At 38.7% G+C, this 27,759-nt stretch overlaps 3 protein-coding genes across 3 annotated transcripts; 2 read left to right on the top strand and 1 right to left on the bottom strand.

Annotated features, from left to right (window-relative positions):
- Positions 1-70: 70 nt before the first annotated feature.
- toporsa (topoisomerase I binding, arginine/serine-rich a) lies at positions 71-4,363 on the top strand. The gene is made up of 2 exons (XM_083909245.1): positions 71-207; positions 1,669-4,363. The coding sequence occupies exon 2, from the start codon at positions 1,672-1,674 to the stop codon at positions 4,117-4,119; it is 2,448 nt and encodes an 815-aa protein (XP_083765371.1). The 5' UTR covers positions 71-207; positions 1,669-1,671; the 3' UTR covers positions 4,120-4,363.
- Positions 4,364-6,041: 1,678 nt separating this feature from the next.
- mtap (methylthioadenosine phosphorylase) lies at positions 6,042-19,702 on the top strand. The gene is made up of 8 exons (XM_083909246.1): positions 6,042-6,134; positions 7,610-7,696; positions 7,789-7,847; positions 7,948-8,115; positions 13,270-13,372; positions 14,183-14,422; positions 17,586-17,708; positions 19,479-19,702. Exons 1-8 carry the CDS (start codon positions 6,111-6,113, stop codon positions 19,515-19,517), a joined length of 843 nt encoding a protein of 280 aa, XP_083765372.1. The 5' UTR covers positions 6,042-6,110; the 3' UTR covers positions 19,518-19,702.
- Positions 19,703-21,399: 1,697 nt separating this feature from the next.
- Positions 21,400-22,993, bottom strand: cdkn2a/b (cyclin-dependent kinase inhibitor 2A/B (p15, inhibits CDK4); the record flags this gene model as incomplete). The annotated part of the gene is made up of 2 exons (XM_083909766.1): positions 21,400-21,766; positions 22,871-22,993. 2 exons carry the CDS (start codon positions 22,991-22,993, stop codon positions 21,512-21,514), a joined length of 378 nt encoding a protein of 125 aa, XP_083765892.1. The 3' UTR covers positions 21,400-21,511.
- Positions 22,994-27,759: the final 4,766 nt, after the last annotated feature.

Genomic DNA, 27,759 nt, shown 5'->3' with positions numbered 1-27,759 from the left:
GGAGGCAACAATGTGCCGTAGAAGCTTCCAGTCTGCTTAAATTTAAAGAAGAAGAAGACGCGTGAGAGCAAAGGACTGTTACGAAGCCAAGCAGTTGGGCTTTGTAAACAGTTACCCCGTAAAACAATCACGTCAAAATGGATGTTTTCCTTCAAGACGGACTGTGTAGTTAATGATCATCCATAAACGTGCTTGGGGAAGGTATAGGTAAATATTATACAACTTTTCTCAAATATCCTAGCGAACTAGCTCGATAGCGTCTCGTTGATTTAGCCAGCCTGCTAACTTCATCTAGCCAAGTCAGTGTGTTTGTAAATGACACTGGACTTAGTCGTTTTGGTCATTTGAACTTCAACATGTATCTGACACATTATTTCAAGGTGGTCAGTCGTTCATGCGACGGACTGTCAAACAAAACACTTCTGCAAACAGATGGCGTTGTGATGTAGCTTAACTTGCTAAGCTAACACACCGAAAACAAGAAAAACAATCGAATGCGAAGAACCCGAATAAACCACAAAACCATAGGTCACTTAACTTTAACTATCGATACTGGCCACCAATTATTATTAACACGGTTTTATATCTACACAGAGTCGTCGTAGTTGTGGACTGACTGGCATAATTGCTTTGAGTATAAACCAGTACGACACCTCATTGCTAAAACATGCATGGACTGACGCCTCTCTTACAGCCTATGACTGGTCTGACGCCTCTCTTACAGTATTGACAAATACTGAACACTGTAATCGTTCTAATGTGAGAACAATTATGAAAATATTTTCTTCTGCACATTTATTCGACATGTCTCTCAAGCTTGGCCTGGGGTTTGTTTTGTTAATGTATAGCTTGCAAGTTTGTGCGTGTACAGAATTGTGCTATTTTAATCCCTTTACATGTGTAAGCAGAAATTCTCTGACCTTTTACGTCAATGGCCTAAAATGGTTGTATACTGGGACCTGATCAGGTTATAATGTGTAATTTAAATGTAATAACCTTTAAAAAATTGGACTAACAACAACGCATCCTCTATCCAGATAACAAAGAAATCAGTAGAACTGATTTTTATTTTCATATCGACATCACTGTGTCAAGGTTTGGGAAACACTAATCAACGTTTTTTTTATGGACCAAACAATTACTCGAGAAAATAATGAACAGATTAATTTATTATGAAAATAATAGTTAGTTAGTTAGTTTCAGCCCTTAAAGGTAGTAATTAAGTTGTGAGAGCGAAAGTTCCCTTCAAGTTCAATATTCAAACAAAATGGAGAAGAACGGTGCCCTCTAACAGGTGTATTGTAGGTGTGGATTTAAAAGGTAATTGCACCCTAAGTCAATATTGCTGCTGCACTTGCTTGCCTAAAGACAGATGTGCCAATAGAGAAGATACACAAGGCAACGTGCCATGCATGTAATGCTGAGCCAGTTCAAGCCTGAGATGTGGGCACTGCAACAAGAATATTGTAATTGGAAATGGTAATTCAGCATTCCCAAATAATAGTTTCAGAAAAATGTTTGCCCTCACCTGTCTAACTTGCCTTTAATCTGTAGGTGAGTTACCACTGCAATCATGATATGGTAACAGATCAAAGGCAAATTGAAATGGGGGAAGTACCCCATTTGGCCAATTTAGAACTAATTTTAATCTTCTTTTTATTACAACAGATCATGTCGGCAATCAAGATTGCCCTCCAGCAGAGCCAGAAGAGTGGCAGAAGGAAAAAATCTGAAGCCATGTCTGCAGAGGTGTCGCCAGACTCGAAGTGTCCCATCTGCTTGGACTCATTTAACAACATTTCATATCTGGACCTCTGTCTGCACAAGTTCTGCTTCCGTTGTATTCATGAGTGGTCTAAGAACAAAGCAGAGTGTCCGTTATGCAAACAGCCATTCAATTCTATCTATCACAGTATAAAATCGGAGAAAGACTATAAGAAATATGACTTGCAACCGATGAATAATGGCTCTTTTGGGACCTTTGGGGGAGTGCGTTTTAGATACCGCACAACTCTTACTGGAGTCCACAGGCAGATGCGTGGAAGAACCTCTCCACCTCCGGACAATGGAGTGATGTTTGAAGGCTCAACGATGTCTTCCCAACAAAACCAGGACCGTTACATACAACGTATGATGTCGAGGTTGGCAGCCAAGAGGAGAGCTGCAAGGGAAGGCCGGGCCGTGACCAACGTCAGAGAGCAGGAAATGATCAACTTCAGGAGGGAGCTGTATCGCCAAGGGGTTAAGGTTCGGTCTGTCCGGGATGGTGGACGCTTGCGCGACAACTCGGCAGAGTTTTACCGCAGAAATCCTGCCTGCCTTCATAGATTGATCCCATGGCTTAAGAGAGAACTCATGGTGCTATATGGGTCCCACGGCTCTTTGGTCAACATAGTTCAGCACGTCATCATGTCACGCATTACGCGTATTGACATGGAGGATGGAGCCATTCAGGAAGAGCTCAAGCCATTCATCCAGGGTCGCACCGAACACTTTCTACACGAGTTCATCAGCTTTGCAAAATCCCCATTTAATATGGAGGCGTATGACCAGCATGCGGTGTACGACTGCCCAGCTGCTTCCTCAAACGAAGACAGCAGCTCCAACTCATCTGTAATAGCCATCTCAGAGGATGAGGAACAGTCCATGGGATTGGACCTCCCTGGAGATTCCACGTCTACTTTGAGTCATTCTGTTTGGGATGATGAAACGCCAGGGCCATCGTATTCTACGACTGCAGAACAGAGCAGGGCAGAGCATCTATCAGTCCTCGACTCGGAATCAGACTCAGAATCTGACAGCAGTTTAGAAGAGGAGACACAAGAGTTTGGAACTTCTCCGCAGCACATGTGCTCTCATAGCCAAACGGACATGACTCAGCGTGGAGTTAACAATGAAGAGTCGGTGTGCCTGTATTCCGACAATGATGATTGTGTCATTGTAAGCTTTGTCAAGCCAACAGTCGACAGGACTCCAGAGCTGGTTCAGCTCTCTTCTGACTCTGAAGACTTCGACAGTGAAGAAACCAAGGAAGTGCCTCTTTTACCTCAACACATCCGTTTCTCCAGTGTCAGTCCCCCAGTTTTACAGAGTAGCAATCAGGGAGATGCAGAACAGTCAGGTAATGTAGAAACAGACCATCATCAGTTTGATTCAAACATAAGGTCAGACAGACACAAGACATCCAGTAAGTCAGATAGAAAAGACAAAGGTCGAAGATCTGATGATGACGGGAGCTCGAAGGACAAGCGCTGGTCAAAGGACAAAGACTACAGGCGGAGACGGAGATCTGGTAGTAGAGAGCACAGACTTTCTAGGAGGAGCCCTGCAATCCTGCAGAGCAGTGTCAGCGCTCTATCCAGGGAAAAATGTCATTCTTACTTAAGCAGCAGAGAGTCACCTGTAAAATGTGACAGTAATTATAAAAGGAGGGACAATTATCGAAATTATCAGTCCTATAGTCATTACAGCAAAGAGAGAAATGACAGTGGGATGCATTATACAGAGAAGCGGTCTTACTATTACAGTAGTCGCAAGTACCCCGATAGGCACTTGTCGCGCTCTCGCTCCAGGAGCCATAGCATAGACTCCCGGAGACATGACAGGAGGTATTCTCGGTCTTATTCCAGGAGTCGCTCTCCTTCAGTGAAGGGTAGATCTCACCACGACAAGCCAGGCGGGAAGAGGAAATACAAGACAAGGCATTTGGAGGAACCATCCAAAAACGCACTTTCCAAATCAATTGAAGGTGACTCCTCCGCGATCTCATCGAAACACAAGAAAAAGAGCAAAGAGAAGCGTCGAAAAAAATCGAAAGAAAGGTCTAGAAAGGCGAGCAGGAGCCTCAGTGTGGAGCTGATCGACGAGGAAAACGCACACGAGCGAAGCAGACGGCATCATAAGAAAAAGAAGAAACACAAGAAAAGGAGCAAAAGGCACAAGAGTAGTGAGCGCACAGAAAAGCACTCACTCACTGTCATCACCATTGACAGCGACAGCGATTCTTTGGCTAATGTGTGTGTCACCCAGGCCAGAAGCAGCAGCACACGTGAGGACAACCCTGTTGACAGCACCACAGATGACCTCGTCGACCCTGCCACTCTGACCTCGCTGTCATAATCGTGTAGATTCCTGCTGTGTTTGCCTGTCAGCAGTATTGAAGATCCAAACAGTACTCATCACATCAGACCTTGATGGATACGGTGGATAAAGATATCCCTTTATGTTTTGATTGCTAATTGGACTGTGGGACATAATGAGATGTTGGTGTTGAGCTGCAGAGTGGTCATCAATGGACAAATGACTTGTTTCTGTTCCTGGTGGTGTTACCCAACACAGTAAAACAATTCTATTTTATGTGCAGTGTGCCACTGTTTTTGACTTTTTGATTTTCTTCAATGAATGCATTTTATTTTTAAAAGTGCTCTCAGGGATAATGTGGAGTACAGTGATTACATTTGTCTTGACACAAACCAATCTGTACCTTCTGCTCACGGAGAACAGCTCACTATCTGCAGTGTATAGATATAAATATGGGGGCTTTTGTATTGGTAATAAATTAATAAATTGCATTGATCAAGTCTTTTATTTTCATTTTGTATTGTTCATTTTAGGCATTTATGCTTGAATAACCCAAAGATTTGTCAATTTTGCAATAAGATTGAAATAATTGGAACTATTTATTGAAACTGCACAATACACAGTAATAAGAATATTACTACTCAATATTTCAAAAGTACAAAAACATCTATAATAGTATACAGTATCAAAAAAGGTATTTAAAAAGTAATAACCATATTATCTAAGTATGTCCACAACTGATGATGGAAAGTACTAAATGTAATTTTAAGGCTAAAATTCAACATTTAAATACAAAATTTAACATACATTTCTGAAAAAACGACTCCAGGTCCACTTTTCCAAATACTATTCACTGCTGTCTCTCGTTACTAATATGCTTTCACCCTCCCTCTGTGAGTCATGACATAAAATGCATCACCCTGTGTACAGCAAGGGAGTGTCGCGCCACAGACAGATGATTAAAATGCTATCAAAATGTATTCAGGAATCACTAAGGAAGTCCAGACAATGATGCAGAATAGAAACTGTTCAATCAGTGCTCAACCATGCTTTGAAATATTCAACAGTCCTTCGAGAACAAACCACGTCTGTCCTTCACTGACCTCCATACGGTCTATAATTTCCACGGGTGTCTGTTTCTTTTTTTGGCTCCCCTTCACGTTCTGTCTCTTTGGTTCTTAGCTTTAATGAATGTTTTACTCTTTTATTACAAGCAGCCACAGAACTTCCTGGAGACTCCTCTGGTTTATGATTTGTTAATATCACAATTCACAAAGGTCTGAACGGCATGATGTGTGCAGTGCAGTTGCTGAGAATATTATATATATTATATCCATTGTGGGTCCAACTTGTGGGTTATATGAAATCCAGTCATCTTACAGCCTTTATTGAGACAGGAAGAACAGGACACTAGTATTCAGTTTTTTAAGTTTTATGAATTTATGTTAAGTAATGCTGGAAATTCACTCAATTACACGGACACAAAATAATCACTGATGGCTTACAGGGTGTATATTTGATAATAGTCAAGTCAAATCAAGTCATTTTTATTTATATAGCCCAAAATCCGTAAAATCAAGTTATAATGAGTCGTTTCTGCATGTTTTTTTAAAGTAAAGATTCATTTTACGTCATAAATACATTTTATTTTAGATCATATAGTGTTCCATAGCAATACAGACACTTTTGTTTTGAAAGTCTGTGAAATATCGACACAACTATTGTTATTCAGCAGATTACAAAACGGTCATATTCACAAAGAATAGAAACACAACTCACACACACACACACACACACGTTAAATGTAGAAGAATTATAGTAAGTTTGCTTTGTAAATGTTTATAATATACTGTAGTTACGCGGCCCCAAAAACGAGTTTAAAGCATGTTTGTATTCATGCTTTTATTTTGAAGGTAAACAAACAGGAAGATATGCGTTTGTTCAATATTCTTCCGGATGTTGTTAGCAATAGTTATAGAGCGGCGTTTTATGCAGGATTTGGTTAAATCTGTTACAGGCGGCTCATTGTCATGGCTTCTACGCTTCCCATTAAGGTAATAATCTAAAATGTTATGTGGTGAAAACTTTGCTGTCTTTACACTTTGTGTTTGAACTCGCTCCATGAATCAATGAGAGCATAGCTAGGTGAGACCATTCTGAAGTGCGACCAAAAGCTCATAGCATCATTTTGGCAAAGCTGCACTCGGACTCTGCAGACTAGTGGGAATAGCGACAGCAAACAACAACAAGCTAACATATATACAGACTATCTCCAGTGGTTTAGAGGTGTACTGTTTTGGATAAACCGTCTCAAGTGCAGTGTTTTTAGCACGTGTTCATCCGGCAGCTGTAAGCTAGTGCACAACTGCAGACAGGCTGATTGTCATTGATGAAGGAAATAAATTATTCAAATCCTAATTGCCCTAATTGCTAAGACTGTAAAATAAATTTCCACAAATAGGGTGTTGTTCTTTGGCCGATAAATCAGGTCAATCGATGGCCAACATATGCTGCTGTTTTTGGCTGATAATTTTGGCTATTAATCTCATTCTACAATGGTACACTAAATTGTTAAACTTGAACAAACTCTCCTATTCTTATTTTATATGTGCACAGCAATACACTTGTATAATATAATTACAACCAATGTATAAGTTAAACATTAAAGCTGCAGAGCAAAACAGCATAATTCAATTTAAAGATATCTTTAATTATCCTCAGTTGAAGACATCTACATTTTAGATTTCTTGGATTTTTGAGTTTCAGATAGTCAGAATGGAGTTTAAACTGATTTGTAGATATTACAGATATCAGTTGAGGATGTCTGTAGCTGAATTGCAGATATCTATAATGACAAACCCATTACACATGAATGGCAAAAGTGACTTCATTCTGACTAGTAAAACTCAGTTGCAGATGTCTGAAACTGTAGTTTTGACTGACAAGAAAGACATCACAGATATCTACAACTACAGTTCATACTAGTCACAATGAAATTACGACTAGTCAAAAAGATGTCGCATATCTGTAATACGGAGAAATGCGTTTTACATCACGACTGGCAAAACACGTTACGCTGGTAAAACTAGACGGAAAGTCTGGTGTTTGCAGTGTTTTTAGTTGTCTTTGCTGAAAAACATGAAATACTGTAGGTCTTGGAAACACAGAACTTTTTCAAATAAGCTATGCAAACAAAAACTGGTCTATCTCTATAACTACAAGTTAAATTTGTGTTTTTATTATTGAGCAATTATGTCACGGACGCTTTGTCATCAGTTTGAGTTATCTTACATTCAACTGTCAGTTAAAGTAGTAGTTTAAGTAGTAAGTTTTAAGTTTAATATTCAATTGACACGGCAGGTGAATCCATAAACGTCCAAACAAAACATGTATCTCAACATGTATACCAACAGCGTTATCGTTAATAACATGGTTCTACTGTGATGGATCTACGATGTTATATTTGTGTGTCAGTGTCAGTTATTCTTTATTCTAATGAAGCAGTGACTACTTTTTCTCCCCCATCTAGATTGGTATAATTGGGGGTTCAGGACTTGACGATCCAGACATCTTGGAGGGAAGGACTGAGCTTTATGTTGAGACACCGTATGGAAAGGTTGGTGAAATTTAAGGCTAAAGTTACTTTAGAAAAGCTCAACTGACATTTCCTTTCCTAAAGCCTGATTGTCCCTCTCTATTCTTGTACAGCCATCTGATGCTCTGATACTGGGTAAAATAAAAAATGTGGAATGTGTGCTCCTTGCAAGGTAAGGAAGCATATTCATTTGTCCTCTGCTTGCACCATCTAGTGGACAAAACTTGCTCCTGTCAAGATGCCTTCACACAGACAATACTATGTATTTTTAGACATGGAAGGCAACACACCATAATGCCATCCAATGTGAATTACCGGGCTAACGTCTGGGCACTGAGAGAACAAGGCTGCACACACTTGCTGGCTACCACGGCCTGTGGCTCACTTCGGGAGGAGATTCAGCCAGGAGACATTGTAATCATCGATCAGTTCATTGACAGGTGAGTGTGGCAAGACCAAATCAGCAGGTTACGACGTACGTATTACATTGTTTTTTTCCCCTTTTCTCTTCTGTTTACACACGGGACTCGATTTGTTGGGATTATTATGTGGTGCTTTTCTGCGATTATCATAGCATTCTGTTACAAAACCTGTCTACAGCTCATCCGACTATCCGGTTAAAGCTCCCATAGAACGGAAGTTCCAATTAACGCTGTTTTTTTTGGTGCGTATCTGTACCATTACCTCGTTTATGAATCCCTGAAGGTTCGAAACAAACAGTTCAGCCACTGATGAGAACACCAGGTTGTATTGTAATCTCGGGCTCAGCGAGATTTCTGAAAAAACCCAGTCTGGTTACGTAAACAGCATTTCTCCTGAACAGCAGATCCTCCTGCTCCGGGCACTAGTCCGGGCACATCCGGTTGCGTACATTGAACCGCAGAAGAAGAAGAAGAACATCTTCTTGACTTCTTCGTGACTTCTGACACCGGGTCAAAGGCATATAAGGGACTGTGGCGGGGAGTTGTGACGAAGCTATTTTTAAACATTGTTAAAATAATGTTTTGATAATGAGTAGCAGTGCATCCACCGTTCCAGAGGGGGGAGCTGCGCTTCTGAGACAGCTGAGAAGAGCTTTCTATTGGCTCTAGGAGGTTTTTGACCATAAAAACAAGTTAATGTATGTAAGTAGACCTCCATGACTCACATATATATGTGCCATAGGACCACTCTATGGAAGCTTAATGATTCAGAATGTACATGTACAAGCAGTTAGACTGAATGAGAAAGACACATTAGATTGTTCTGTAGTGGCCTGGTATGAGCCCTGACTTTGATCCAGGTGGAAATCCATTACTCATCAAACTTTCCCCCAAAAAAGTTATGCTGTATATACAATATTTTTTTTTCTTATGAACTATGGAAGAAAGTCTGAAAAACTTTTATCTCCAGTGGCCTGTTGAGGATTTAAAAAAAAAAAAAAAAAATGGCTGGATTAGGCACAGTAGCCATATTAAGCCTTTGTTTTGCCAGCTAACTGAGATGACATTGTCCTGAAAATGTCTCTTACCTCGATGCAAAAATGTGCAGGGATGCTCTGCCGCTTCATTTAAAATTTTTAAAGATGAGGACATGAAGCAGAGAGGAAGTCATGAAAATGTTGTGCATAATTCATGGAAACTGAACGGTGCCGGGACATCAGAAAATTATCAGAAAAACAGTTTTAGTTCTGAGAAATTTCTGCTGCGTAATTTGTGAAACTGACTAACCGTGTGTCATCATCGAGGCTGGTGTTTGTTTATGACACACTGGATATTTTCCTGCCATATTTTGGGGCCTTGACATCCCAGTCAGTCATTGCTTGAATACCACAGTCGACAGCATCGTCTGTGACCTTGTGCATCTCTCTCCGTGCCTGCAGTTTTCTAATGGCTACTTCCGCCACGATAATACACCATGTCAGAAAGCAAAAGTTTTCTCAAACTGGTTTTTAATAACGTAACAATGAGTTCAGTGTATTTCTTTGGCCTCCCAAGTCACCAGAATAGAAAATCTGTAGGATGTGGTTTAATGGAAGATGAGCAAATCCAGGAATGATGGGAAGCAGTCATGCTACCATGGACCTGAATCCCCAAGTCTTTGAGACATAGTGAGGCTCTACTCAGTATTATTTTGGTGTTCCTAGTAAAGTGCTTAGCGAGTTGATGTTTCATGGGTTAAGTAGGTGTTAATTTTTCCTGATTCTGTTATTGAACAAATTGGAAATACATTGAATAGATCAGTGCTCAGTACAATAATTTTTTGAAGCGTTTGAGGGACCTCAGCTGATCTTCAACCTAATTTTAGTTGCACTCGAACTCCATTCTGCTCCAGCACAATCGGCGCTACTCAGCTGCATGAATGTGGGCACTGTTAAAAGATGAGCAATGCCGGGGAAGTTATTTGCTGAGCAGCTGAAACGCTGTTCTTTCGCACACACACCCGTGTACACGTGGCCGGTTCCAGGAAAAGCCCCTGTCCTGTACGAGATGGTGGTTGACACCGCTGACTTAAGGGGGACTTTCAGACTTTTCATGTTGTACCTGAGAATATCTGCATCACAGATGTTAGATAAAACATTTTGTACAATTTCAAGAAAGTACAGCGTCTTAAATCTAGTCCAAATCACTGTACAGACTCATCACTTTGTGTGCTTTATCAAATAAATTCAATCTGGTATAAAAAAAAATCCAGACTACATAATTTAATATGTAAATAAAAGTATTTATACTGTTTGCTCTGTAACCTGTCTTTGATAAGGCTACCAACTGTCTTGTTATTTTTGAAATGCTGCTTCAATGCTGCTTTCAAATAGATAAAAGAGCTTTACTGTACAATTCAAGCATCTTCCCACAAATCTCAATGACAGGATTCATGTTACTGTGCGACAAGAACATCCAGATAGCTGAGTGAGAACGGGGAGGAAGGACTTTACTCGCTTTGGTTGACACAAATGTCAAAGCCAATATTTGTTTACTATCCTGTTTAGTGGGAAAAACTCAACTTGAGCTCGTAACTCTACTGTCACAGTCTCGGCTTCAGGCTGTGGCGAGAATTAAAAATGTAGCCTGTGACGTTTACACCAATATGGCAACACACCTCAACTGCAGTGTACCACAGTTTAAAGATGTGCAATTTAAATTTAGGTAAATTTAGGTTTTGGTTGTGAATGGTTGTTTGTCTCTGTATGTTGTCCTTAGACAATAGACTGGTGATCTGTCCAGGGTGAAAACACTGCCTCATGCCCAGTGTCGGCTGGTTTTTCATCCAGTTCCTCCTTGGGCTGAACAATTAATCAAACTTTTTATTGAAATCGTTATATAGCCTACTGCAGTAAAAATGTCAAACCGCAGGAGGCGCATTTTTTCTTAAAGCCAAAAATGTGTGTCAAATTACAATTTTACATTAAATCTTGTCCTGGCCGACACAGATCATATTCTCCAGAATTGAAGAAAGCATCTTTGTTTCTCACAAATCTGCACAATTATGACACAGTAATCAGTTTAAATAGGCTATGCACATGAAAATGAGAATAATTATGTTAAAATCACAATTGGATATTTATTACAAACCCACAAGAGATGCATAGTATAGGTGCTGTTACTGTGATGGCATCCACCGTTAGTTGAAATGCAAGCTCTGTTAGGAATGTTTTCACCTTTGTGTTTAGTATGGTATGTTGTAAATTTTCCCAGGGCCAACAACAGTTGAAGGATTTTACCTTGGTGATAGTACCTGGTACTTTTATTTAGTAGACATTTGTCTATTTTAAAAGGAAAAAAGAACAACATTTACCAAGGAACTGCCGAAAACTGTCGCTCGCGAGCAGCATCAGAAACACTGCAGCTGTATTTCAGTCCAGAGGCTGTGTACAAGTACTGAAACCATTCTGTGAACATATCGTTTTAACGAACCGAGTCTAATGATTCGGTTACACCGGAAAAAAAACAACAACTGCTTTATAAATAAATAGTTTGTGTCACAGCAGTTTCTCTCCGCCCACATTGAGGAGGTACTAAAGTAAGGGAAAACCATATCAAACCGTACCGAGCCGTGATGGAACCGTATGGTGGAAAAGCGCCAATAATGTGCCTCTGTCAGCAGGCAGGAGCAGGTAGTTTACTAGTTTACAGGCAGGAGCGTTACTTGAAAACTCCTGTGCAATGATGTTAGCACAGCTGAAAACAGTTTTGCTGGTTCTTTGACGTAAGGGCAAAATTACTATTTGGAATAAAAATCATTATTTCTAATCTTGTCAATGTCTTGGACTATATTTTCTATTCATTTTGCAACTCGGATGAATAAAAGTGTGACTTTTAATGGAAAACACAAACAAAATTATATAGGTTCAGGACCCCAAACTTTTGAACGGCAGTGTATTTAAATAAGAAAAAAATGATTCGACTATTATAACTTGAAATGGCAGCAACATGACACTAGATGTCTTCCATTCATCAAGTGGCCACAAGCACCTCCCACCGTGTAAATAACAAGCGACGGACGTGGAAACAAGTCATGAACGCTCATATTTAGAGCCACGTGATCACAGATACTATAATGTATTCTGTTACAGAGGCTCATATTGCAGTAGGTGATAACAAATTCTTAAAAAAAAAAAAAACACTAGTCGGTGAACCTGAGAAAATCTTCCCACGAGAAAGGCTTTTTTTTTTCTCAGAAGTATCTCTGACCTCAGGGCTTATGCATACATCCTTATGTGTAGTGTTGTATCAGCATAACCCTGAGGGAGTGTTTGTGTTCTCTCTGTTGACTGACTGCACAAATTCCATGTCATAACTTGATATACGCAGCGAGACGTACAGGAAACAGGAACGGCTTAGCTGTTCGTCACCAGTGAGTCGACATACATTCGGTCCGAGACGACATCTAGTCGGGGGGAGTCGATTGTTGTTTCCTGGGCGCAGTTGCACACGTGTTTATCACATTTGCCTCTGGTTGCGAATAGAGCCCGACGACCAGTATCAAGCACAGACGAGATCTGTTTGTCAGAAATGAGGAAGTGGCATGCTGAGACATGCTCAGACTTGTCCCACATGTGACGGCTCGTTTCTTCAGGCTTCCTTTTATCGATGCCACAATTATGCCAACACCTCGGCTTGTTTGTTTTCTTTGGCTTTCAGTAAGTGTGTCCAGTCACACGTGGGCCTTAAACCTCTTAGTTTCCATATCATGGTTTTGCATTGACATTGGTTTTGCTTATTCTCACTGAGAATAAGTGAATAGATCATACAATAATAATATTATTATTTAATACAAGTACTGATATCATATGTAGGTTAAGTTAAAGTTAAATGGATATCTGCTGATTTTATCACGCAAAAAAATTAAAATCATTATTTCAACCTTTTATATTATTGAAAACTTTCTGGGATAAATTAATTAATTAATGGCTGCAACTAATGATTGTTTGTATAGTGTGGTGTACATGTACACTCACTAACCGGTCACTTTATTAGCTACACAGTGCGATTAAGTGGCAGGTTCGACATTGAACATACCTATCTATAATTTTTAATCAATCTTTTAATGTATTTTATTCTGCATATTTGTCAAAATTGCCTCGATAACTTTTTAATTGCTTGTTGTTTTGTTAGGACTACTAAGAGAGCTCAGACGCTGTATGACGGACAGCCCACCAGCCCTGCAGGCGTGTGCCACATCCCCATGGCTGAGCCCTTCTGTCACCGAACCAGAGAGGTGAGCGAGTCCATGAAATGTTGTATATTGTTAAATCCTGAAATTTCATATTCTTTCATATTTTAATTAAACCTTAAAATGCATTTAATACAAAGTGTATGAATAGTCAAAGTATTTTGTTCTTTTTCATTCATTCATTTATTTTGCACAGTTTTTGCACAAGAAGAGCCGGAAGAGGCTGAAAATCTAGTGGGCTTATTTGAAGCCTCTACCTAAATGTTAAAATTTCACAAAATTAAGAGAAAACATACAAAAAAAAAATTTCTATGTGAAAGTGATAACAAGCTAATAGTGACGAATTATATATAATAACAGAAAATACAGACAATAACAAACATTAATATAAAAGCAAATAATATGAGTATGTAATGTGTGTGTGTGAGGGGAATATTTGTTTATACCCCTAATTTATTAAATTCCTTGAGCATGAGACACTGACAACAACGCATGAAAAAAAAAAAAACTACCGTTAGGTGATCTTTTAAGCATCTTTTGTAGAATTTTATAGAGGAACAGTTTTTTGCCAGATTCCACTAAATCTTATTGAAAATTGACCTCTGCAAGGAAAAGATTTACGAGTATGAAGATCTGAAGATCGACAAGTTGAGTAGCAATGGACCTGTGACCTGACCTCTTCTTGTTCTTTATATATACGTGTTTATTATGATTAATTATTATACATTTGTTTGGTCCTTCTCTATTTGTAACAGACCTGAACATGTTTCTCTCAGCCAACCCGACCAGTATAAACACTTCTTTCATGCGCTCACTAAAGCCACACACACACTAGCTCTTCTCTCCTGGTTGCAGGTCTTGGTGGAGGTGGCGAGGAGTTTGGGCGTCAAGTGCCACGTGCGAGGGACCATGATGACGATCGAGGGGCCCCGCTTCTCGTCCAGGGCGGAGAGCCTGATGTTTCGCCAGTGGGGCGCCGATGTCATCAACATGACGACCGTGCCCGAGGTCGTCCTCGCCAAAGAGGCTGGCATATGCTATGCCAGCATCGCCATGGCGACGGACTACGACTGTTGGAAGGAGCACGAGGAGGCGGTGAGTGGCGGGCTGGAAGTCCTCACAGCCAGTGTTGTTACGTTTGTGTTTCGTGTCCTTGTGTTTGTGTTAATTATTGCTAGTCATGGGTGATGCACTGTTTATTTTGAAAGGATGTGATATCACGTCCTTCCTGTCCTTTTGTTTGTTTTGTTGTACAACAATCGGCATAAATGTGCAGCTACATTTGTTTTTAAGATGAAGGTCATCATCAGACCATTTGTTTTAAGACTATAAGCACTTTACGAGGATGCTTCTGTGAGCTAAATGTAGTATTTATTATCCGTTATATATGTTTTACTAAGCTGTTACACAGCTGTTTTATCATTTGGGTCTCCTCCCTCTTTCCAGGTGCCAGAAAAAAAATACAGTGGTATTTTTGACTTCTCCTAATATCATATACAGTTCATTTATAATTTCAGTTTACAGTAATTACAATTAGCGCTGTGCTAGTAGGTCTGATATGACATATCACATAAAAAAACAAAAAACAGTTTGCTCAGTGAGATACCAGCCAGACATTCATGTCTGTGGGGTGGATATATACATATATACTGTTTATTATGGACGTAAGGATTAATCGAGTAAATAATCCACAGCTAAAAACTCATTACCTTATTAATACCATAGGACGACTCACTGACGTGCAGGGCACAGCTGCCTGCAAGGAAAACTAAAACTAAACTTGTTTATTTTAACAGATAAAGACAGTGCTAGTAGGTCTGATATGACATATCACATAAAAAAAAAACAAAAACAGTTTCCTCAGTGAGATACCAGCCAGACATTCATGTCTGTGGGGTGGATATATACATATATACTAGGAGGTTGACTAATACTGAGTCATCAGCTTCACCGTCTTTATCGCAAAACGCCACAGCAGCATGAGTGCGACATGAAAACAAAGCACTCACGGGGAAGAGTTAATGAAGGTTGCATGGGAAAAAAAATATGAGCACAGGACAGAAAATGCACTGTACAGCACTATCACATCATTTCATTTTGATATAAGCGGATATTCTTGACCACAAAACTGTGGCCTTGGTATCTGCATGCGATCTCAGCAGATACTGTAGATGCATGGATTTGTATTTCCTTATTCTTCAAGTGATGCGTGTGAAAATGATGATTTACTTAGGATTTCTGTTCGTCTTCTTAGCTTCTTTGCTCCACATAACAAAGAAATCATGAAAAGTGAATCATTTTGGTTTGTGGACAAAACGAGACATTCGAGAACATCGTAATTTCCAGGTTTGACAAACACTGATCAACGTTTTTTTTTAAAATTTTTATGGACGTAAGGATTAATCGAGTAAATAATCCACAGCTAAAAACTCATTACCTTATTAATACCATAGGACGACTCACTGACGTGCAGGGCACAGCTGCCTGCAAGGAAAACTAAAACTAAACTTGTTTATTTTAACAGATAAAGACAGTGCTAGTAGGTCTGATATGACATATCACATAAAAAAAAAAAAAAACAGTTTGCTCAGTGAGATACCAGCCAGACATTCATGTCTGTGGGGTGGATATATACATATATACTGTATATTATACAGACATGTATATATACACATTTATTTATACACATATATATTTATTATACATACACACACACATATATATTATACATACACATATATATACATATATATTATACAAACACATATATATATATATATACATAATAATATATATTATACAAACACATATATATATATATACATAATAATATATATTATATATTCACATATATATATATAAACTATACATTCACACACACATATATATACATATATATATTATACATACACATATATATATATATATATATACATACACACATATATACACACACACATATATATATATATATACATATACACATACATATACACATATAAATGAATATTTTTAATAGCTTTGTCACTTTCCTGTTTTTTCCATCCATGTTCTTGACTCGAGTATCTGAGTCTTCTTGGTTTTTGAGCGGCTTCCTCTTTGTTAGACAATCTGGATAATGCTCTCGATAAAAAAAAAAAAAAAAAAAAGCGTGTGGGCGAGTTCTGTCACCGATCCAGCCAAAGTCACAACTCCACTTCCCAGTTCCTGCAGCTGACCTCTCTGCCCCTCCTGTTGCCGAACGCTCGCCACATCCTTCCGCCTCCTCCACACACACTCTCAGCTTCATCCAAACAACACCACACCAACCCCCCCCAACCCCCCCGCCCCACACACCCCCGGCAGCTAGCCTGCCAGCCTCCGGTGGAAGCGTTGCCAGAGGAGGTTGACTCATACTGAGTCATCAGCTTCACCGTCTTTATCGCAAAACGCCACAGCAGCATGAGTGCGACATGAAAACAAAGCACTCACGGGGAGTTAATGAAGGTTGCATGGGAAAAAAATATGAGCACAGGACACAAAATGCACTGTACAGCACTATCACATCATTTCATTTTGATATAAGCGGATATTCTTGACCACAAAACTGTGGCCTTGGTATCTGCATGCAATCTCAGCAGATACTGTAGATGCATGGATTTGTATTTCCTTATTCTTCAAGTGATGTGTGTGAAAATGATGATTTACTTAAGATTTCCGATTGTTTTAGCTTCTTAAATGTGGATATTTTCTTCGTTTCTTTGCTCCACATAACAAATAAATCATGAAAAGTTAATCATTTTGGTTTGTGGACAAAACTAGACATTCGAGAACATCGTCATTTCCAGGTTTGACAAACACTGATCAACGTTTTTTTTTAAACATTTTTATGGACGTAAGGATTAATCGAGTAAATAATCCACAGCTAAAAACTCATTACCTTATTAATACCATAGGACGACTCACTGACGTGCAGAGCACAGCTGCCTGCAAGGAAAACTAAAACTAAACTTGTTTATTTTAACAGCAAAGACAATAAACTTGAGGAGAAACCTTTGACCTCGTATAGAGTATCACACATTTTGTGATATATTTATTTTGTCTTCCTTCTGTGTTCAAAGTGCAAATATTTGTCTTAGAACAACAAGGAATGCTGGATGTTAAGAAATGTTTGTCTCGTACAAAGTTCCGGTGACACAAGGAAAAATTGCACTGCTGTTACTTTTATTAATCACAGGCTGCTTCCCCTCTCTCCCTCTCTCTCTCTTCCTTGTCTTAGGTCTGTGTTGACAACGTAATGAAAACGATGAAGGAGAACGCCAACAAAGCCAGCAGTATCCTGCTAACTGCAATACCGCAGATTAGTCAGATGGACTGGGCTCAGACAATAAAGACTTTGAAAGTAAGTTGTCAACTTTTACAATGACTCATTTCCATCATTTCTTCAGGCATGTGAACGAGGGTCTGCTTTTTAAACCATCTGGAAGGGTGTGTTTGTGTTTTTACAATGAGGAGTAATGGACCACACATGGGTGGAGCGTTATGGGACTCATCCCTCCCTCTGAACTTCCACTGGAGTGTGTAATGTCCGTTACCTTCACCTGTGAGGGAGCTCAGACTCTGCCGTTATGGCGCTTTGCCTTTTAGCATGCACTACGTTACATGCAGTCTTAAGTTAATCAATTGCTCATGAATATACTTCATATGCATGAATTAAATACATACATAATGCATTAAAAAGAAATCCTTCAAAGGTAAGTTTTTTAAACTTGCTATTGTTATTTATTTGGCAAATGTATATACTGTATGTATATATATATATATTGACATATACACATAAATATTCACACATACATATTTATATATATATATATATATACATATACATATACACACACATATATATGCACACATACACACATATATGCACACATACACAAATACATATACTGTATATATGCACACATATACACACACATACACATACATACACATATACACACACACACACACATATATATATAAATATATTTAAAAAAACATATAATATGAAATAGTACATTTACAATAATAATTATATTTTAGCATTAAAAATGTCTATATTTCTAACATAAACTGTATATACTGTATGTATATATATATATATATTGACATATACACATAAATATTCACACACACATTTATATATATATATATATGCACACATACACAAATATATGCACACATACACAAACACATATACTGTATATATGCACACATACACACATATGCACACATATACACACATATATATGCACATATATACACACATACACATATACACACACACATATATATATATAAATATATATTTAAAAAAATATATATATTATATGAAATAGTACATTTTACAATAATAATTATAATTTAGCATTAAAATTGTCTATATTTCTAACTTATAAACTGGTGTATTAACCATTACAGAAACATGAAAAATGACTTTGATAATTACTACAGCTGTGTCTTTAGGTGGTGGTCAAATACCTTTAGTTAAACACTGTATGTATTAAAAAGAAATCATCAGAGGTATGTTACCGCGTGACTAATGTGATACAATTCTCACGAGCGTTTTGACACTGTGCACGTTAGCAACCATACTTTTGAACATGTTGGAGCTACATGTATCCGGTTGTAGCATTTTCAGTTAAAAATGATCTGTTTAGATGAGAATTTGTGCTGGTGTAAACAGGAAGCTGATTCTCTCGTCTTTAGTCGTCTCCTCCTTAGTTTCATAAAGCACGACTAATGGGGGGGGGGGATCAACAATGGTAAAGTCAGAGAAGGGATTTTTAATAGACGTTGAGGTGGAACTGAAAGTAAGAGTGAAGAGTTCAGTCAAGTCGTGGCCGATCGAGAACCGATCGGTTTAACCGGAAGTTAATTGCGTCATTGTTTCCATGGTTCTTTTGTTTTTGCCCGTCCAGACATAAATGCAGCTATGGCATTTTAAAATACCATGGTTGGTGGACGGCAGGTGTATCCAGAGCAGAATTTTTGTTTTTAGTATTAGTATGGGTGTAGCCTAAAGACAGATACAACTGAATAATATTTGGTAACGACAGGCTCAGCAGTTGATTACTTTCTTAAACAGTAAAACTGACCAAAAAAACCTCTTTTCTTCCTTCTGTTGCAGTCAATGGCACAGTCTTCCGTAATGTTACCAAAACATTAAAGGGGGCGTAGAAAACGAATCAGTGGAAAGGGTTAAAAAGGAAAAAGAGAAAGAAAGACACGGCAGACGCCACCTGCACTGACTGACTCCCAACCCAGGACAACAGACTGAACTCTGCCTGTGGATTCTTCATCAGTGAATCACAAGAAAGTGCCTCACACGAATCATGCATGTGCTGTGTCTTTAGCTGGAGACGGCGTGTTTGTTTTTCCTCTACTCAAAATAAACTGCTCTTCATACTCATTCATTCATTCATTCATTCATTCACAAGTCACTATATAAATCACATGTTTAGGTACAAAGACACTTATAAGCAAAATTTTTATTTTTGCAGCTTTATAATTGTGTTGCTTGTACACTACTATATATATATATAGATATAGATCTTGCCAGTTATATACCATTATTTTGCCTTATCCATAACAAATACACGTTTTGAATGTTGAATCCGATGTCTTGGAAAATACTCAACTAAAACACCTTTTTCTTTTTCTTTTTCTTGCATACAGCTGTATATTTTATATAAAATATATGTCAAATCCTGTCAGTGCCACTGGGAATATGTATATCTTTGATTATTGATATAATCACATGTACACTTTTGGACACAGGGTGAGATAAATTGAAAGATAATGAAAATATGCAGCATAAGTGGATTCTACAGAGACTTCATTTCAGGTTAGGAAGTCCATAAAATATAAGTTGAAGTAGTAAATAGTGGAAAAAAAACACATTTATAATGAGTATTAAATAAAAAATAATAAATAAAGGACATTTTAATTGTGTTTTAATGGCTCAGATTTCCTTTTTCTGGGTGTGAAGCATAAATGTTTGCTTGGAAAATAAAGTTTAGCCCGTAATATGTTTGTATAAATTCAAGTTTGGCATAAAATGGATCAACTTTACATAATAACGGTTAGCTCGGGCCTGTAAAAGCACAGGATGTCGAACTAAAAATAGCTGCAGCTTCAGAGGCTTTTGTGTCTCACGTCTCAGGTGCACAGGAATAAAACCATCACAAGCTAATATTTAACTCAACAAACCTGTTAAATACTGTCCACTCGTTGAATTATAATGTGTTTTTGCTTCCACATGACTTGAAAATCCCCTCAAAAAAAAAAGAAAAGGAGAGAGAGATTGCATCAGCCTCGATGTGATTGGTGTGTTTAACATCAGCCCAGAGCTTCAGTATTACACAATAACAATCAGCCTTAAGCCTTTTTTCTCTGCTGTATCTAACCTTCTGTAAATATTCCCCCCCAGAAAGTAGATTATCAAAAGAAACATCATCCAATAAATAAGTCCAATGTATCTCCCTGCTGTGTCCAGTAAGTGTGGATGTAAAAACGGCAAGAATGGAAGAGTTAATGTGCTTCTAATCTCTAAAAAAAAAAAGGGCAAAAACACCCTACGATATGCTTTAGTGCCAGTAAACAAACAAAAATATCAAACATATTAATTAAAACAGTTTGTTTTCTCACAGGACTTTAATTTGGGGGCAATAGAAAATAAAACATGCCAGCTCTTACAAGGTGACATTTGTTTTATTTTATTAAAGTGCATAGTATCCATGATTTTGGAAAGAGGGCAAAGATAATGTGCAAAACATTCTCAATGGCTTTTTGTGTATATTTGGTTTAAATATTTTTTAAATTAGAAACAAATAACTAAACAAAAAGATGTCTATTAACCACAGCTATTCTTAGAAAACACCACAGGCTGCTGTAAAATACGACCAATATGGATATTATTATTTTTTTACACATGTTTCTGGATATTTAGAAGCTAGAACAGGAATAATATAATGCTCTACACTGCATTATAAGCTTATTTTACATGTGGGAAGAGTGGTTTCGTTAGTGGGGAAAATAATGATGCCTATATATACGGAAATAAAGTGACATAAATGAATAAAAACACACGTTTTGCAGCACTGTGACTGCGTAATTTAGGCCGCGCGCAGGCCTCCGCAGGGCCCAGTTCCTCTGAGTGTCTCACTTTTTTCTCTCCAGGAAAGCGACCACCTCTTTGTGACCTCTCTCTCGAGCCAAATCGGCGGCTCGACAGTTTGCCTTGTCCCGGAGCTGCGGGTCCGCCCGGTGCTCGACCAGCAGGCGCACGGTGTCCAAGAAGCCCGCGCTGGCCGCGTCGTGCAGCGGCGTCCTGCCGTTGCTCGCGTCCGCCGCGTTCGGATCCGCTCCGTGCGTCAGCAGCAGCCGAGCCACCGGCGTGCTCCCCATCATCATCACCTCCACCATAAACACAGTCATGCAGGTCGTTATTGTCATCATAAAATGTGTTTTTTTTTTTAATTATTACACAGCATGTGAATTAAAACAATCATTATTTTTATTTAAATATTATTACAATCACATTGTATTGCCTCTGTTATAACTCAAAAATGAACGGATTAATGTCTGTGAATGCACAGATGAGTCAACTATTTAAAATCACATTTAATAACCCCTCCACGCCATAAAACGATAGGGTGGGAATAAAAAACAACTGTATATGTGATCTATTTTTGAGAGGAAATTAAAAATTGGAGTATAAAGTCCAGTAATAAGGTTTTTTTTTTTTTGGAGGACAAAAGGTGCATTAAAAGTTCATTTTAATTTGCTGTAATCCTAACATTACTTAGAATGTATTTACATTGACTTTATAGGGGGGGAATTTAACTGCTTTTTAACATTCACACGAAATACAAAGATGTGGAGGACTTATTTTGCCAAATTAAAAATGATTTTTTTTCTTCTTTTATTAAAAACAATAACAATTGATAGGTCATTTCTCAGGTGGATGAGTTTTGTGTGTGAACTGGTTAATCTAGCTACATATTTAAATGCAGTGTAATATATATATATATATATATATGTGTATATATATATATATATATATATATATATATATATATATATATATATGTGTGTGTGTGTATATGTATTTATACATATATATATATATATATATGTGTGTGTGTATATGTATTTATATATATATATATATATATATGTGTGTGTGTATATATGTATTTATATATATATGTGTGTGTGTATATATGTATTTATATATATATGTGTGTGTGTGTATATGTATTTATATATGTGTGTATATATACATATATATTTATTTATCCAGAGGAATCAGTCATTTAGATGATCTAGTTCCTTGTCTCACTGGACTGTGCGTCACTGCCCCTTTTTTTTTTTTCAAAAATTATTTAAAATGTCCTACACATTTTCAGCCATTTTCTATAAACCGCTGTCAAATTCCCTCACGTTCATTATAAAGTGCATCATGTGTTCGAGTGAAGCGTCTATAACAGACCAACACTCACTAACTCACTAACTAACCTGTATGGCGCTGCGTCCAAAACGGTTCACCGCGTTCACCTCGGCTCCCGCCCGCAGGAGACGCTCCACATGCGCGGTGTTCCCCGTGGCCGCGGCCGTTGTCAGGTCGTCGCCGACGGCCATCGTCCGCGTGACCTCCGTGCACGGCTTATTTTGACAGGTACAGTCGCTTTGGGGAGGGGGGGGACGGGGACGTGATGCTCTCTCTCAGTGGAAGCAAAGGCGACAGCGCTGAGATGAGGGGAAAGAAGACTCCAGAGAGAGACGCTCGTCCTCCGCAGTCTGTCCGTATGTTAGTCCGTCAGTCCACGGCAACGGCTGCTCAGCTTGTGTCGGTTGTTGTTATTGTTTTCCCGGGCTCGCTCATCGCCCGCCTGTCCAGCGCTCTCTCGCTCGGAGTGTGTCTAGGCTTGTCTGCCTGTGTTTTGAATGGGTGGTGACGTCATGTCGCAGTGTGGTGCTTTTGCGCATGCGCGCGATGCGCTCGCAGCACGAGCGCCGAGCCCCTGAGGACGCCTACAATAATAATTCAATAGAGAGATAATCTGGAGATGATTTAATCTGTGGAAACGTTTATATGTCCCTGAGATGGCAACACATGCAGTGTTTATAACAAGTTTCTCTTTATAGTGAGAAAGTTTCACTTTATTACAAGAAAGTTTCTCTTTATTGGAGAACTATTCACTTTATTATGAGGTAGTTTCTCTTTATTAGGAGAACTATTCACTTTATTATGAGGTAGTTTCTCCGTATTACAAGAACATTTGTCTCTATTACTAGAAAGTTTGTCTTTATTATGTGATAAATTGTCTTTATTATGTGATAAATTGTCTTTATTATGTGATAAATTGTTTTTATTATGACAGTTTGTTTTTAAATTGAGAAAGTTTCATTATTAGGAGACATTTTCATTAGGTAGTTTCTCCATATTACAAGAACGTTTGTCTTTATTATGTGATAAATTGTCTTTATTATGAGATAGTTTGTCTTTAAAGCGAGAAAGTTTCATTATTATGAGACATTTCTCTTTTTTATGAGGTAGTTTCTCTTTGTTAGGAGAAATATTCTCTTTATTATGAGGTAGTTTCTCTTTATTGCAAGGCCAGTTGCATTGTTTATCTGGTTGGTAATCCAGATTATGAGTTTTTCTTTCTTAAACACAAAACAACCTTATTGTGTTTTTATTCAGCCGATTATTTTTTTTGTACCAGAAATATTGCCCTCTGCTTCCTGCCCTGATGGAAATTAGATTCAAGCTAACTGTTAACATACATAAATATCCAAAACAACAGATAATATTCTAAAAAAGAATATATGAAGGATTGACTGTTTAACTCTATTAGTCATTAGTGACAAAATAAACCGAGTCAGCTTTCTGACAGCTGGACAGAATTGTCATAGTCTGGTTCCAAGATGGAAGCAATTGTGTGTAACACAACGGCCACTATTTGTATAAGTGGGAAAAACAAAACCAGAAATGTTGCTGTTCACAAGTCATAGAGAAACTCGTGTGCACCTTCAGATTGCTGTCGTAAGCGACGGACGAGAGACAAACATACAAACTCTGTATTCAAGGCCTGTGTTGGGGATGGAATGTCACCAATAATTCATGAGTAAATAAGGGGCATGTGTTGGCTGAGGTGAGGATACATAGACTGATTGTCGTAGACGGAACAATGCTCTGCTCGCTAAGGTTTTGGCGTCTGCCGCTGAAAATAAGACGCATCAGGTTTGTCATCGGAGTGAATCGAGAACGTCTCTGGACTTAAGGCTATTTATTGACATGTCTTATTGTGACATGTTCCTGTGGCGCACGCACACACTCGGGGTATGAATATGACTTCATTATCATTACCCCTGTATCCTCATCTTGCAGGTTGCAGGATCCAGAACCAGTTTCGAGGCTACTACTACTATTATTATTATTATCATACATGTCATTGATTGATGTTTTGCTGGTTTTTTTTTTTTTTTTAATTAAAACAGAATTTAAAAGCTGTTTAGATTTGAAAAAAAAAGTGAGCATCCCATTATATCCGAACATGCACAGGCTTGTGCAGTAAAATGGCGAGCCTTTGCGCACACAATGCGAGCGCTTGTTGGAGTCTCACCGTCTTCCTGTCATGTCATTTATCATCTAATTTTTTTGTCCTGACACACTCGTTGTTTCATAGGAATATGACGAGGTCAGCCTTAAAATATAAATACACTGCGTGTCGCCACAAAAGTCTTGTGATTGGACGTAGGTTTGATGTTGATTTGTCAGCGTGGCTGTGGCTTATGCTTCCTGATTTTATTCTTTGTATGAGTGAGTGATGCTGCTTTCAGGTTGACACATAAGCAAACAGAAACATTTAAAAAAAAAAAAGTTACAACAAAAAGTTGCCACAAAAACACATATATATGTATATAAATAAAATTGGAATGGTCTGGAGTTAAGTTTTAGAATTTGGCAAAAACCTTTTAGCCTTGACCATGATCCTTAAAGTCTTGAAGGCTACTATTTTATTTATTAGTTTCCAGCAGTGGAAGCACTTCCAACCTCTTGAGAAAAAGGTTTAACACTTCATTCTCTTGAGGTTTCACAGGGTCCAATATAAGCCCCTCTTTTCCAACGTATAGAACTTTTCTCATTTACGGAGGAGAAAAACTTTACCTTGTCACCAAACTTTCACTAAAAGAAGTACAATTTCGCAACGAGGGACTTTTCACATCACCAGGACATCTAGAGGGGGCGGGGCTTTGTGTGATGAGGAACGCTGATTTTGCAGCTGTGTCAGTCAGTGCAACTGCAATGTAGACCTTTAAAGGAAGACGAAGAAAGATTCATTTTGCGAAACGCTCGTTTCAGAAATATGAAGCGAAAAGAAAAAGGACGTACGACAAGTGGACGGACGACGAGGTCCAGGCTCTTTTGAGCTTTGTTTTCAGAGGAGGAGGCTCGAGTCGGCGACACGAACAACGACCGAGCGGGGTTTCCCGTAACTTTGAGGTGTGGTGGAAAAGGCAAACCACCCAGATTAACTGGGAATTCTTCTACCCCCCGGGCAAATACATTCCTGGTAATAAATGGCTTCACCAGAAACAAACAACCATTCAGCCTCGCATTCACACCTGGTGGTCAGTTTATAGCAGGGGTCTCAAACTCAAATGACCTGGGGGCCACTGAGCGTCCAGTAGGGGCCAGTCACGTGAAAAAGAAAAGTCCAACCTTATAAAAACTAATAACATTTATGGTCACATTTCATCCATCCATCTTCTCCTGCTTTATCCTCCATATGACATAGCGTAAAAGGTGGGGTCACACCCTGCACAGGTCACCAGTCCATTACAAGACCACATGGAGTGACCAATTTACCTAATGGCCTTATTGCATGTTTTTGGACTGTGGGAGGAAACCGGAGAACATGCAAACTCACATGCAGAAAGGATCGTGAACCCGGGTCTTCTTGCTGCAAAGGCAAGAGTGTGGTCATATTTCATATAAGTTAATAAGTCATTTAATTAACAAAAAAAATATTCAACTGGGCCTCATTAAATTGATTGGGGAGCCACATGACGCCCATGGTCCGTGAATTTGTGGCCTCTGATTTAGTGTCCAGATAACCTTATCCCCAATCTGCATAGTGTGGGAGGAGGCCCACGCCTCAGCTGAAACACCTACACCTCTATATGGTACAGGCGATGAGGTACAGATGTCAATTTAAAGGTGCATTATGTAATAAATCTAAAGCAACTGGCCATAAAATCCTCCTAATATGTCACAGAGACTCAGGAATAATGTTCATATAACAAACTGAACTCACCAACAACAACAGTACAGCCAAAATATTTACATTAAAAAAAAAACAATTTTGCAGATTGCAAATCATGTTTATGTTTTGAAATCATGTTTTGGCATGTGGCGCCACCTACCGCCGTCTACCAATCATTGCAGTCAGTAGAGTCTCAGCTGCCGAGCAACCACCGATTGCCAGTTAGGTCAGAAAACGAAAACTAAAAGACCTCTGTATTTTGAATTTGAATGTAGTAACAGTTTTTGGCCACATTCTTACATATGGCACCTTTAAGATGGACGGTGTCACCGGGATCTGAACCACTGACCTTCCTCCAACAGCACAAAAATGCTAGCCAGCGCACCACTGTGTGGCCCACAATGTAAGTTCTCTACTGAAATATTGTTATACGACTACTACTACTAGTAATATGTGTCAGATATGGACATTGTTTAGCCTCGATCAGATCCATCCAATCCACTGCTATCACATTTTAAATAACGTGTGTGTGTGTGTGTATGGGCAGTGTCGTTATGCAAATGACGATTATCACATGATTTCCCAGCTCTCTGTGCCGACTTGATATTAACATAAAGTTTTCAAAACATAGTTGCAGCACTAAACTATTTTCTCTAGTGCTTCCTGTTTTGTTGTGTGTGTGTGTGTGTGTGTGTGTTTCTGTGAATGCGTCTTAATTCTCAGGTTATCTGCACGAAGGTGAGAAGACGAGTGTGGAATGTGCGTTTGTCTGGGGGTTCACAGCCTGCAGCGACGGAGGCCTGAGCGTGGGTGGAGGTGTGTTGGTTTGGAAGTCCCCTGAGTGTTCATGCATGTGTGTCTGTGTGTGTGTGTGTGTGTGTGTGTGTGTGTGTGTGTGTGTGTGTGTGTGTGTGTGTGTGTGTGTGTGTGTGTGTGTGATTACAGACATCATGGCTTTTTTATGTTCCGTTTCAAGTACGAAAGAGTAAACGATTCACCGTTTTTTCACAGTAAAAGCGAGACTTTGTAGTGGACAATTAAAGCTCGCTTTTAATAACAACCAAAATAAAATTTCCTTGGCGGTTTCTCTTTGTAGGTCTTGACTCGATGACATCAGTGCATGTGGAACGTTCC

The sequence above is a fragment of the Microchirus variegatus genome (assembly GCF_963457635.1).
Source record: "Microchirus variegatus genome assembly, chromosome: 23".
NCBI lineage: Eukaryota > Metazoa > Chordata > Actinopteri > Pleuronectiformes > Soleidae > Microchirus > Microchirus variegatus.
This window is presented reverse-complemented; position numbering and strand designations above follow the sequence as displayed.